The sequence below is a fragment of the Aethalodelphis obliquidens genome, unplaced genomic scaffold (genome assembly GCF_003676395.1).
Source record: "Aethalodelphis obliquidens isolate GAN/ISIS:26980383/991018 unplaced genomic scaffold, ASM367639v1 scaffold4, whole genome shotgun sequence".
Taxonomy (NCBI): Eukaryota; Metazoa; Chordata; class Mammalia; order Artiodactyla; family Delphinidae; genus Aethalodelphis; species Aethalodelphis obliquidens.
The window spans coordinates 16,265,653-16,279,143 of record NW_020837948.1 but is presented as its reverse complement, the minus strand read 5'-3'; the positions used below and the strand labels follow the sequence as shown (position 1 = coordinate 16,279,143).

Here is a 13,491-nt window from a genome sequence, read left to right as displayed (position 1 = left end):
GTTTCTTGTAGATAGACACACACACACACACACAATTTCAGATCACTTTATCACTAAATAAGGAAAACTTGATGTAACTCTCTTAGCAGTATTATTGATGTTCCCAGGTTTTTTAAATACTCATTCTGGATTAGTACCTCCATGAAGGCAGGAACTGTGTCTCCCTGGCGCCTGGCTGTCTTGCCGCCCGTCAGCATCTGAAGTATATATAGTAGATGCTCTATAATGGCTGCTTGGGTGAAAGAATAGATAAAATGGAACATTTGCTGACACTGAATAACGTGTGTGTTGGCCTCAAATCTTGGTGGGTGAAATGGGTAATTTTGATTTTGGGTAATAATGCTGGTAAGAACTTTGATGGATGGTTATGACTTTTCAAAATAGTTTATTTGATTGATCGCCTAGCAAACTTCACTTTCTAATTGTTTTCTGCTTTCACAGGCTGTCATTTTAGAAAACGAAGAACTTCCCAAACTGTTTCTTGATTTCCTAAATGTGCGACATTTGCCCTCTCTACCAAAGGCAGAGAGCTGTGGGTAAGAGTTGTTTACCTATTGGACATGTATCTTAAGTTACTTTTCAATCACTTATTGGCCTAACAGATAACACAGGTGGTGCGGAGGGCCAACCTGGCCACACCCATTCTTTTGGCTTGGGACAGCACTCGCTCGCCCCCTGCTTGTAGTCAAAGGAATTGCTCCTGAGTCTTGTGGCCAGGTGACCAACACTCATTAATTCAGGTTTAAACTTGAAGAATTGACTTTTTAAATTATACTTTTATATGGAATGGTGTTACATGATGGGAATTATAAATCTAGATAGCTTATTTAGAGACTAATGTTTATTTGTGAATACTTGTGCAAAGTCTGTATCCCCTTGGCACATTCATTCATATCATTTTTAAAGCTGTAAATGATCTTAGAAGTGATTTTATCCAACTCGCGTCATTTTAGAGTTGAGCAAACTGAGACACAGGAGTAAAGTGCCTTTCCTAAGGTCGCTTACCTTGGAGCTGGCAGAGCCCAGGCCTCTGGCGTAAGCTCTTTCCCCACTGTCCTGCTGCCTCTCCCTCAGGAACTTCTAAATGGGGGGGGGGGGGGGGGGCGGCAGATCCTAATCCCTCTCTACCAAGAAACCAGACATCTGATACCAGCAGCAACTGGGAAAAGTTCTCCTAAAGCATTAACTCTGAAACGAGCCACTCGCCCAGCTCTGGGCACCTGTGTTGATCTGGCCTCCGAAGGCAGTCGGCAACATCTCTTACATGTTAAATCTATTTACAAAGAACCACGTCATCACAAACTCTCTGCAGATCCAAGCTGGGGAGAGGGTTCTAGCCATTTTCTTGCTGCCTCCAGACCTGCCTGAATGACTCACACTAACTACAAGATGTTCAAGCTAACCACACCCAGAGTTGTGTTAAAACCCAGCCATCCACTGGATGAGAGGCTAACACCTGTCACAGCTCCCTCACCAGCAGTGTTTACTCGGGGCCACTTTTCAGTCACCTCAGAACAAGAATCGTACACCGCACTCACCAAGTCATGTGTATGGTCAGTGCTTCCTGTTCCAGCTTGGTGCATTTGCTGGGAGGTTGGGCTTCATATGTAGTTGTGTATTTTTTAAGAAGAGATAGTGGGAATGACATGAGTGAAATCTTTTCTCCATTATATAAGTCCAAAAGCAAAACCATAGGATTTCTGAGTCATCTCCAGGAAAACTGAAATTCAAGAATATTGCAGCCTTGGGGTTCCTTAGAATGAGGCATCAGCCACTGTGGCTCTGGGAAAATACCTAAGTCTCTTTTCAAAATGTCTCCCAATTCAGAGCTCTAAGAATACTGGCTATTTCTTCCTTTGTTGACATAAATACTGACCCAACTTTTATGGTCTTCTTTTCTTTTTAAAAAAAAATTTAGATCTTTTGACGAGACAGAATCTGAAGAGTCAAGGTAAGAACAAACACCATTCAGTCAGGAGTTATACAAACCAAGAATAAGACTAAGGTTTTGTTAAACATTTACTTACCATCATCTAATTGTTTCAAGTCAAGGTTTTCTTGAAAACCTTTGCTAGAAAGTTGATTTTAAGATGATAAATATTTGATGGGAAGTTACAGAAGTAACCATTCTATTTAAGGCTAGAGGAATAAAGTCCTACATGATTTCATACAAGTAATAAGAATACATTTCATCAATAATCGTACTACAAGATTTAAAAAAAAAAAATCACTTTGCAGCAGTGATTTATGGTATAGATTGTATATCTGCTTCAAATTCCACAAAGACATGTTTAGAAGATGAGCGCACTGCTGGTTTGTTCCTCCAGCTCTGCTTGCTATTATTCACCCGTACCGTTAGATACATAAACCTTGAGGTGTCCCCGCACAGCAGTTTGATCCCCTCAAAGCTAGTTTGTAGTGTTTTCTGTTTACCATCGTCCCCTGATGCTGACATGCCTGTTCTTGACCTTTCCAGCAAACTGTCCCACCAGCCGGTGCTGCTGTTCCTCAGGGATCCATACGTCTTGCCTGCAGCCAGCGGTAATCAAAGCTGTCATCTGCTAACAGCTCTTTACTGATCTGACCCTACACCACATAAACCACGTTTTTAATACAGGTCTAACAGAGTGACATTGGCCAGGGCTTAATAATCTGCCAATAAACCAGTGCTCTTGGTGTAAGAGACATTCAGAATTTTAATTGGGGCAGGCCTTTCAGGAGGAAATGTAATTTTTCTTTCTCTCTTGCCAGGCTGTTTCGAATTAGAGTAATAAGAGGGAAAGGGATTTATTGTCCTTAATTCTGGGGGTGGTGTTATTTTGGCTTCTGCTGGTTTTTATCTAGGGTTTGAATCCAAGGTTCCGGTCCTTTTTTAAAATGCTTCTTTCCAAAAGCTGTGTATATACGTTGCATGCGTATCTCCATTTCCATTTAGATTACAGCATCTTTGACAGACAGATACACATTTTTAAAGTTGTATCTTTAAGTATAATGAATTAATTTAAGCGTAAATGTAATTTGGTATTTTAGCCTGAGTCCTTTCTTTGTGCCTAGAAATTTAAATGATTCAGAGTCCCTCTCAAAGTGTTCTGATATGCAGCTCTTCATGAGTACATTCTCAGACATTAGCTCATTTAATTTCCTTAACAACCTCATGAAATAGGCAGGGCAGGTATCATCATTCGCTCCTGAGCAGACTGGGGCTCAGGGAGGTCCCTGATTTGCCCAGTCTCACAGGTCTGGTGGGTGGATCCCTTTTTGCCTAATCTCTCCTTCTGTGCTCTTTGCATATAGTGAATTTTCAGCCTTTGTTTCTGAGAGTAACTAAATAGCATAGCAGCTAAATAGCAATAGATAAATTATCTATGGACACCATTCCTACATTCTGACAATAAAACCTTATCACCAGCAAGAGAGAGGGGACTGTTCTCTGTGGCAGGGATGCTTGTGTGCTCAGATCACCCACTTAGCTATCAGTTTAAAGAAGGCCGACTAGGACACAGCCCCGCTCTGTTGAGGGACGTTCTAGAAGAAAGCTGCCTTTGCTATACAACCACACATGAATATGGTCTCGTAGTATTTTCTCTATAAAATCCCTTCAGTGAGGAATAATCCCCTTTCTTTAACATTTGCTTCCCATGTGTAAGAAATATACCTGGTGTGTTAGTTGATATTATGTTAACAAGATGTTACATTTAACAAATATTCATGATGTAACTTAGTCTAGATTAAGTGGGCAGTGGTCTTTTTTATCTCAACCAAATGAACTTCCTTTTTTTTTTTTAATACAGCAGGTTCTTATTAGTCATCAATTTTATACACATCAGTGTATACATGTCAATCCCAATCTCCCAGTTCATCACACCACCACCTCCACCCACCGCCGCTTTCCCCCCTTGGTGTCCATACGTTTGTTCTCTACTTCTGTGTCTCAATTTCTGCTCTGCAAGCCGGTTCATCTGTACCATTTTTCTAGGTTCCACATATATGCGTTAATATATGATACTTGTTTTTCTCTTTCTGACTTACTTCACTCTGTATGGGGCAGTGTTTTATGAAGTATTCTTACTAGCTTTTAAAAATGGTTCCACAAGTACTTTCTCCAGGTATTGTTTCTGCTCAGATATTTTAAGCATTTGACTGAAATTCCTATAAAAGTGTAGAGAGTAGAACGATCACTGTGGACTGGAGTAGCCACGATGCTTCCTGGAAGAGGGAAGATATTTTATGATCCTTAAATCCAATTCATCCAGCTTCTTAAGCAGGATTTGCTGTGCACTTGGCTTGACCATGAAGAACGGGAGGAACTTTCCGGGAAAGAGCCTTAGGGGCGAATGTCTGGAGTTAGAAAGAATAAGAGGTATGGATCATTGGTAGAATAGTGATGTAGTTGAGCAACTTGCACAGAAAGGGGATTCCTCCTTGAGAGTCAATGTCAATCATGAATTTGATGGAAAGGACGGAACGAAGTATGAGAGAGCCAGCCACTACATCTCCTTTTGTGGAACTTTGCCTGAGCCCATGTCATAAATCAGATTCCTGTTGTCTTAGAAGTATTATACTAGTGATACATTATTGCAACTCTTTAGCATTTAATTGAAAGATAAATTTTACTTGCATCACATGTTCGTGTTCTAAGGCCTCTTAACTGTTCCAGGTACAGAATCTGGAAGTACCTTCACAGATACACTGACACCCATAAAAATCAGAGGAGTGTCTGTCTTTAAAATTCTGACAGTTAAACACTTTCTTCATATAAAATGCTAAAAATAAAGCATTCTTCTCTTAGCATATGCTTTTTGGCCTTCGTTTTGAGTTTTCTGGGGAATTCAAAATAACTTTGGCTCAGGTCCCCAGCAACTGCAGTGTGGCTAAACTCCGTGGACTTTTCTCAGTCCTCCTCCTTGACCTCTCGTTAACGTTAGCCACTGGTGACCACTTTCCCCTCCTTCAGACACTATCTCCCCTTGGCTTTCCCACCTTCCTGCTTTTCTTCCAGGCTCTGGCAGCTCTCCTGAAGGCTGTCCTAGACCCTCTGCTCTTCTCATTTTACTTTCCTTGGAACAATCCCCTTGCTGTGGCCTTGATGGCCTTGAGTACACAGCTGCGTCACAATACTGTTTTTCCATCCCAACCCTCTCTGCGAGCCCCAGACTCTCACCGTGGTTGACGAGGCCCGCCGTGGGCTGGCCCTGGCCCGCGTGTCTGCCGGGACCCCCTCACACACACTGGTCCAGCCACACTGCAGTTCTTTCTGGGCCTCAGATGCGCTGAACTCATTCCCCGCAGGGCACTTGCTGCTTCCTCCTCCTGGAGCCCTCTTGGCCTCACACATTGTTGGCCCTCTCCTCTTTCAGGTGCATCTTCAGGGAGCCTTTGCTGGCTCTCCTTTCAAGTAGCCTCCAAGAGCCCCTCCACCCCCTTACTTTTTTTTTTAAGCTTCACAATAGATGTTTATAAAAATAAATGAAAACCAACAAAACCTTTCCCAAATCACATTCCTTCTCATCATCTCTCAAAGGGAAGCAAAGGCAAGGGCAGTTTTCTGAGTAGTTTAAGCAGTGATGGACATTGTATCAAATGATACATGGAACGAAGCCAAAATCCAGTTTAGAGCAGAGTAAACTAACAGATGAGAAAAAAAAAAGACCTCTGATTATCTCATCAGTTACTCGTTGGTGGACCTCATTATAAAATATCTCTATTCCATTCACTTTTATCAGAGCGCCCTCTTTGCTTCCTTTAGAACAATGATCACAGATTGTGTTGCCTTCTCTCTCTCTCTCCTTCTGTCACCTTCACCCTCTAAATCTCCAGCATCTGGCATATGCTTAGCGCTTGCTGGACGGTGAGCACAGGGCCTGGGCATGCTCTGTTCCCCCTGTGGGATTGCTCTTCATCCAGACACCCTCACAGCTGGCTGCTCCACCACTTCACTCAAATGGCATCTTTGCACAAAGGTCCTTCTTCACCTTCCCGTCCCCTATCACTCTCTGGCCCCGTGCCCTGCTTTACTTTTTCTCCTTGCCTTTAAACCACTGCTTGACCTATTAGAGTGCTGTAGAATTACCCAAAGTATTTCATGTTATTTTCCTTTTTGTCCTTTTTGCTGAACTTACTGATTTGGATCAAAATGTTTACACTAAATAAGCTTATGATATCACTAACCTTAAGCAGACTCTTATATTTTGAGTGGTAAAGGATAAATGCATATATGCTGATGTGTGTAATATGTCTAATTGGGGCATTTTATTGAAAATTAATCAACAGCTTCATTTATGGCTATTGATATCAATACACGTCTGCGTGTGAGAAATGTGTTTGGAATTAAAATTAACTTAGCTGAGTCATTGCTTTTGATTGGTATCTAAGTATGTAGGCGTAAGTCCACTGCAAACTTTTAAAGATATGTTTTATTAAAAATTATGTGACTTCATGTTGGGTAAAAGCAAACATTAAGAAATCAAGTGAGTGTCATCAACCAAAAGTAATTGAGTACTTGCGTATTGGAGATATTTTAAAAACACATTTTATTTGTTTATTCACTTGACTCCCTGACTAGCATGTAAGTTCCGTGGCAGGCACTGTTACTTAAATTCCCAGTAATTAGGCAGTGCTTGGTATGTGATAATAGCTGGTACTTACGATGTGCCAAGTTCAGGTCCAAGCACTTTGTTTCATTCATCAATTTTTACAACAGCCTGTTAAGTAGGTACTGTTAGGAAATCCCTCACTACTACCATCGAATCCATCACCACTCTGAAATTGCTCCAGTCGCTCTTTGAATGGCAGCCACAGTCATCTTTTCAAAACAAGTCATTGCTGTCTCACTCTGCTTGAAATCCCTCAGTAGCTTCTCACTGCTTTTCAGATAAAGCCAGAATTCCTGTCCATTCTTACCAGGCTTGAATTGCCCCCCTGCCCTTACAGCCACTTCACTTGCTACACTAGCCTCAGGCTCCTGCCTGCCACAGACTTTCCACGTGGTCAGCGCCCTCTCCTCCAAGAGCCTGATGAGGTCCAATCCCCTTGTAAGTGGTTTTATGTAGTAGGTACTCTGTAGAGGTTGAATTAATCAGTGAACATATTATTTGGAAGCTCAAAGTATTGGGCCACTTAATTTCCATATATAATCACTATATTTATTTAAATCCTAGATATAATTATGTGCAGACTAAAGTTTATAAATGAAAATTCTGAACCGTGTGATAGATCGGTTCTCCTGTTCAACTTATCTGTTCATATTTTACCTGCTGTGATGACTAAACTGAGATACAACATAACATACACCTCTGAATTTCCTTTGCATTTCCTATAAAAATGTAGCTGATTTTTCAAGTTTGACAAGTGTGGCTTTTGTCAGGAATCTGCCCTTTTACGTTAGGAAGGCAGGCCCCTGTCCTCCTGCTCTCTAGAAGCTAGTATAATAGAACAAGCATACTCAAGACCACTTGGACTAAACGCCACTGTAAACCACAGCGGAAAAACTGCAGCAAAGTATTCCCAGTAGAAATCTTGGAATTCCTTCAAGTATATTGAGATTTTGTTAGAAATTGAATTGCCAGTGTAATCCATCTTCCTTGGGAGAAAACATTCAGATAAAGAGCTGGGGCCTAGCAGCATTAACCATTAGAACATCCCTTAAATCAATAAGCTACAAATCTGGCCGTGTATGCCTGCAGCGCCTGGCGGTACGCTCACGTGGCTCGAGGCCGAAGCAGCATGACTGATGGCACATCCGAAACAAGGGCAAACTGTATGGTGATGCAGATCCCCGAGTTATGCCTAGGCCTTACCTTGTTTCGTTCTAGGAGATGCACGTGTGTTTTATTGATGTACGTAAGAAAAGCAGTTTTACTTTTGTTTTTCAGATTTTCCAAATGTGGTTATTGAAGGAGTTCTCCATGGGATATTTTACCCTCATCTACAGCCCAGGTAGAAATCCTCCATGGCTAGAAGAAGCTGAAGCAAGTTTCGAAGTCGTAGTCAAGGAAATCGATACCTACCAAATTAACCTAAACTCTATGACATGATGGCTCTCGCTGGTGGTAAAATTCACAGCGGCAGCTTAATTCAGAGCAGGGACATTTCCATTAGAATGGTGCTTTTAAAAATAGAAACCGAACCAGGGCGGTGCTGAGGTTAAGGCCAAGCGTTTAAGAAGTAGAATGTAGCTGCCAATTTAGAAACCCAGGAAAAGAAAGCTAAAGAAGATCTTTGGGAGCTCCGAGTGTAGCAAAACAGTTACTCTCTGCTTCAGTCACACCATTTGCTAATTGAAAATCTTATCCCGAATCATGGTGAGACTGATCAACTTTGGTAGCTGTTTTGTTCAGATTTTATGACACACTAATCTTTTCATCATGAGATTTTTCTCAGCCGGTGATGGGTAACATTCTGAAGTGCTGGCACCAGGAGAGCATCACAGAAACACACTGTGCCAAATGTGAGGAAGGAACTAAACTGGGAATGAAATTATACTGACAATATTAGGGCATTTTTAAAATCATGGCATTTTAATTTACATTACAGTGGGGCTGCGTCATATCCAGGGGTTAGCTTCTAATGTCGGCACGTAAGATAAAATGGGGTCCCAAGATTATCCTTGAAAGCCCTTTAGAATGGTACCATATTGGAAGTCTCCATCCACGGCAGCCAGTTTTTCCTCCAGTGTTGGAAGAGGTAACTGTTTCTTCCATTGAAGACCAATTGAAGTTGTTGGTGTTTAGGGGCTATTTTGTAGGAAAAAACACATAACTTTAAACACTAGAATGATACTTAGCCTTGCAAGATGCTTGCCCTCTAAGAGACAGATACGAACTTACAGTGACTGAGGGAACACCAGACTGACAACACTCATCTTGGTTTACTTGAGGGCATCCATTCATTGAATAGGTGGTATATAATTGCCAGATTGATTGTTATTTTCCTTATTCCTTATCGTTTCCTTTTCACTGATCTCATGTACTGGATTAAATTAAATGTGTTTATGATATAACTCCACTGTACATCTTACAGACATTCAGATTTTGAGTAGTAAAGGATAAAAGCATATATGCAGCCTGTATATATGTGCCACATGTGGACATTTCCTTGAAAACCAGTTAATAGCTAGCCTATTTATGGTTATTAGTTAATAAGCTTCTGTGTGGGAGAAAAAATTTAGATATAAAACTAATAATTAAATCATGGTTTTTGATTAGGATCTAAATATACAGGTTTAAAGCTTGCTGCAGACTCTTAGAGATTTATTTATGATAGATGTGTTACTACATGCTGGAAATAAGCAAGAACTAAATAATCAAGTGTCATCAACCAAAAATGACTGAATAGTCAAGTGTTGGGGATATTTTTTAAATGTTTTTGTTATTAGCTATTTTGAGTTAAATAAAAATGAAGAACAAGAAGTGTTTGGATATGTCTTGTACTGCCAGGATTTTATTGGAAACATAAATTGTGTCTTGTCTCTTTACACACACACACACACACACACACACACACACACACCTTCGCACATATTCATATAGACATTTACTTCTAATCTGACAAGGTAACTGTTAAATTACCTCATCTATTAAGCCAATAGGTACTCATTAAGTAGTTGATTTACCAAGATAGTGAGGGTTTTTAAAAAAAATAAAGCCCAAGCATCTTTGGTAGCACACTACTCAAGAACTTTGGTGGCACTACTGCTCTTTTTTGAGAATTGAATTTTTTTTTTAGTGATGACTTTCTAATTTTTATTTAAATGTTTAATATTCCATTTCAATTCCATTGCAGGAAATAGAAACCACAGTAGGTATTTTAAGCAGAATGGAATAATAAGAAGCAGTGCTTACAGAATCTTTTGGAAGGATGAGGGGAATGAACTCCCGGTGGGTCTCTAGGCATGACTTCCAGAATGCTCCAGCAATTTCCAATACCCGCCTGCCAGGGGAGCTACAGCCTCTGTCTTTAGCAGGAATTCAGGGAGCTGGGAGGCTGCTACTGAAGGTATTGAAGTCAAAAACAGCACATGTAGCTTCGATCCAGGGATCAGCACGTAGGATCAGGAGGTAACTTACTACCATAACTACCTCATGGCAGCACCCAGGCAGCTGGTGACTGGGCACTAGAACAAAGTGTTCAGCTGTCACCACCTCTACCACAGTTGCCTCTCAACGCCCATGACTTTGCTTGTCAGCAACCGCAGCCTAAAGCAGCAGGAAGATGGCATTCACCCACTTCCATCTTTTACAGCTCATGAAAGCACATGCAATTGGCAGAACCTTATTCTTGATCCCCAGCTTCAAGGGAGTCTGGGAAGGAGTTGGAACTTTCTGGTGTCAGCACCTCAGAAATGCACATTGGAAAGAGGATGGAATATATTTCCACAGTCAAAATTTTAATAAAAACATATGAAAGGATATATAAAAAGAAAAGTCTTCTCCCATCCTGTCTCCTAGATTCCCAGTTCCCCTCCCAGAGACAACCACTGTTCTTGGTTTACATGTATACTTCCAGAGAGATTTCATCCACATGCAAGCAAATAATGTATATTTACTGTACATATATTCCGTTTCCCCTTTTTTTATGAAACATGGATATTTCAAAGCATGGATTCATAGCCAATAAAGAAGTAAAGAGTAGAGGGAAGAAAACAGAATAAAGAAGAGGAAAAGAAATCCTCTTACCACTTAAGCCAGGATATGGGGACAGCCCTCACACTCCCTTATCCCCCGGTTCTTGGATTTGATGGTTTGCCTGGGGCTGATATCAGAATGTCCCCCAGTTGCTGTTGTATGCAGAGTCTTTCTCAGGCCTAACCTCCATCACCTGGCAAATTTGCATATGGCAGCCCCGGTGTCCATTCTCCTGGTGTCCTCCTCCTCTCCCCCATTTCAAACAGTGGGCCATGTATACAAATGGCACCAGTAACACTGTGACTATCCCCACATGGTAAATTCCTCAGTCATTTCACTTTGAAAAGTATAGAAATCTCACGATCACAGTTTAGAAATAACAAATGGCTCTCATCTCATTTGTCAACTCTGGTCAATTGATAATGGCTCATAAAGCACTCAGGTAAGGATTGTGACACACCGATTTGAGTGGATACTATCCAAAGAAAGCAGAAAATAACAAGTGTTGACAAGGATGTGAAGACCTTGAAACCTTTATACATTGCTGTTAGGAAGTAAAATAGTGCAGCCTCTGTGGAAAATGGTATGGTAGTTCTTAAAAAAATTAAAATTACATGATTTAGCAATTCCACTTCTGGATATATACCCAAAAGAAGTGAAAGCAGGGACTCGAGCAGTTATTTCTACACCCAAGTTTTTGCCAGCATTATTCACAACCAAAAGGTGGAAGCAACCCAAGTGTCCACTGATGGATAAATGGCTAAAATGTGGTCTATACATACAGTGGATTATTCAGCCTTAAAAAGGAAGGAGACTGACACCTGCTACAACATGGATAAATCTTGAAGACATAATGCCAAGTGAAATAAGCCAGTCACAAAAGGATGACTGCTGTATGATTCCACTTATTTGAGGTACCTGAAATAGTCAAACTCATGGAAACAGAAAATAGAGTGGTGGTTGCCAGGGGCTTGGGGGAGGGGAAAATGGGGAATTAGTGTTCGGTGGGTTTCAGCTGGGAAAGATGAGAAAGTTCTGAAGATGGATGGTGATGGTTGCACAACAGTGTGAGTGTACTTAATGCCTCTGAACTAGACACGTAAAAAACGGTAAATTTTATGTCGTGTAATTTTACTACAATTTTTTTAAAAAGCTTTTTTAAGAAAAGGACTTTGAGTGAATACAGGCTCAGTGAGTAAGAGTATAGCAACCAATTAGCGATATTTGTCTAGGGTGCAGGAGGAGTTTGGGCAGACATTCCAGGTGCTCTTCGTGTATCCCTGACCACCTCTGAGATTCTAAACCAATAGTTCCAAACCAGAGATGTGCATCAGAATCACCTAAAACTCTGAATCAATAAATCTGGGCTGGGGTCTGTCCTTGGGTACTAAGAGAAACTTCTCAGTTGATTCTGATACACACATAGGTTAGGAACCACTGTTTGAGGGATGTGAGAGATGGTTTATGAACTCCCCTTCTTTGGTGGTTATTGGCTTTCCTACCTCCTGCAGAATCTACTATGAAAAGAACAGCAGCTCAACTCTCAGAGTATTGCATGTGGCCATGGGGAGGAGGGACTTGTCTTAGTCCATTCTGGCTGCTGTAACAAAAATACCATAGACTGGGTGGCTTATGAACAGCAAACATTTATTCCTCACAGTTCTGGAGTCTGGGAATTGCAAGATCAGGGCACTGGCACATTTGGTGTCTGGTAAGGGGCTCTCCTTTTCACTGTGTCCTCACATGGCGGGAAAGGCACCAGGGATCTCTATGGGGCCTCTGTCATAAGGGCACTAATCCCTAATCACCTCCCAAAGGCTCTACCCCCAAACATCATCACATAGGAGATTAGTTTTCACCATATGAATTAGGAGGGGGTGGGGGGAGCAGACACAAACAGTTTATAGCAGGACTCTTTGAAGAAGCAGCAAGGATGACAGACAAGTTTGGGTAGTGGTTTCAATAGACACCCTATGTGAATATGTATTCATTTACTCATCCACTCATTCAGTGAAATGCATTTGAGATTTCTTGCTGCACTAAGGCATAGTGTTAGTTATCTAAAAATAGAGGGCTTCCCTGGTGGTGCAGTGGTGTCCCCAATGCAGGGGACACGGGTTCGAGCCCTGGTCTGGGAAGATCCCACATGCCGCAGAGCAACTAAGCCCGTGCGCCACAACTACTGAGCCTGTGCTCTAGATCCCGCGAGCCACAACTACTGAAGCCCGCATGCCACTACTACTGAAGCCTGTGCACCTAGAGCCCATGCTCTGCAACAGGAGAAGCCACAGCAATGAGAAGCCCTCACTGCAACAAAGAGTAGCCCCCACTTGGCACAACTAGAGAAAGCCCATGTGCAGCAACGAAGACCCCATGCAGCCAAAAATAATAAATTTATTTTTTTAAATAAATAAAGAATATAGACAAAATCCTTGTTTTCTGGAATTTTTGGCCATTTACTAGGGAATGTCTTTCCATTTAACTGAATTGAATGTAGAGTTCAGTGATTAGGACTATCTTCTCCAGTCTCTACTCAGCTTCAAAGCAATCACTTTCATCTTGGCTTTGTTTTGGTTTTCATCCTTGATGATAATTATAGATTTTGAATTCAGCAGCAGAAACCCAGGGAAGTAGCAGACACTAACTCAAAACAGAAAATTCTGCAACATTTATGTTTTCTGTCCATACAGATGCAGAGTGACGGTCTGGATTGGTGATGAGGGTGAAGAGGTATTTATTTTTGTGTGAGGGGGAGGAGGGTACATTGAAATGTTAAGCCTTTGAAGTACATGTAATTGACTGTAGAAAATTTTGTTTTATATTCTCAGAGTATAGTTGTAAATCTGACCCATACAATGTGAAACACTTT

At 41.3% G+C, this 13,491-nt stretch overlaps 1 protein-coding gene across 1 annotated transcript in view; it reads left to right on the top strand.

The window, feature by feature from the left end:
* The window catches only part of SNX24 (sorting nexin 24), a 161,075-nt gene extending 151,659 nt beyond the window's left edge, over window positions 1-9,416 (top strand). The window contains exons 4-7 of the mRNA XM_027099290.1: window positions 442-536; window positions 1,919-1,951; window positions 2,477-2,541; window positions 7,872-9,416. Coding sequence (XP_026955091.1) covers window positions 442-536; window positions 1,919-1,951; window positions 2,477-2,541; window positions 7,872-7,939 — 261 coding nt within the window. The 3' untranslated portion in view covers window positions 7,940-9,416. The remainder of the gene's footprint in view (window positions 1-441; window positions 537-1,918; window positions 1,952-2,476; window positions 2,542-7,871) is intronic.
* The last annotated feature ends 4,075 nt before the right edge of the window (window positions 9,417-13,491 follow it).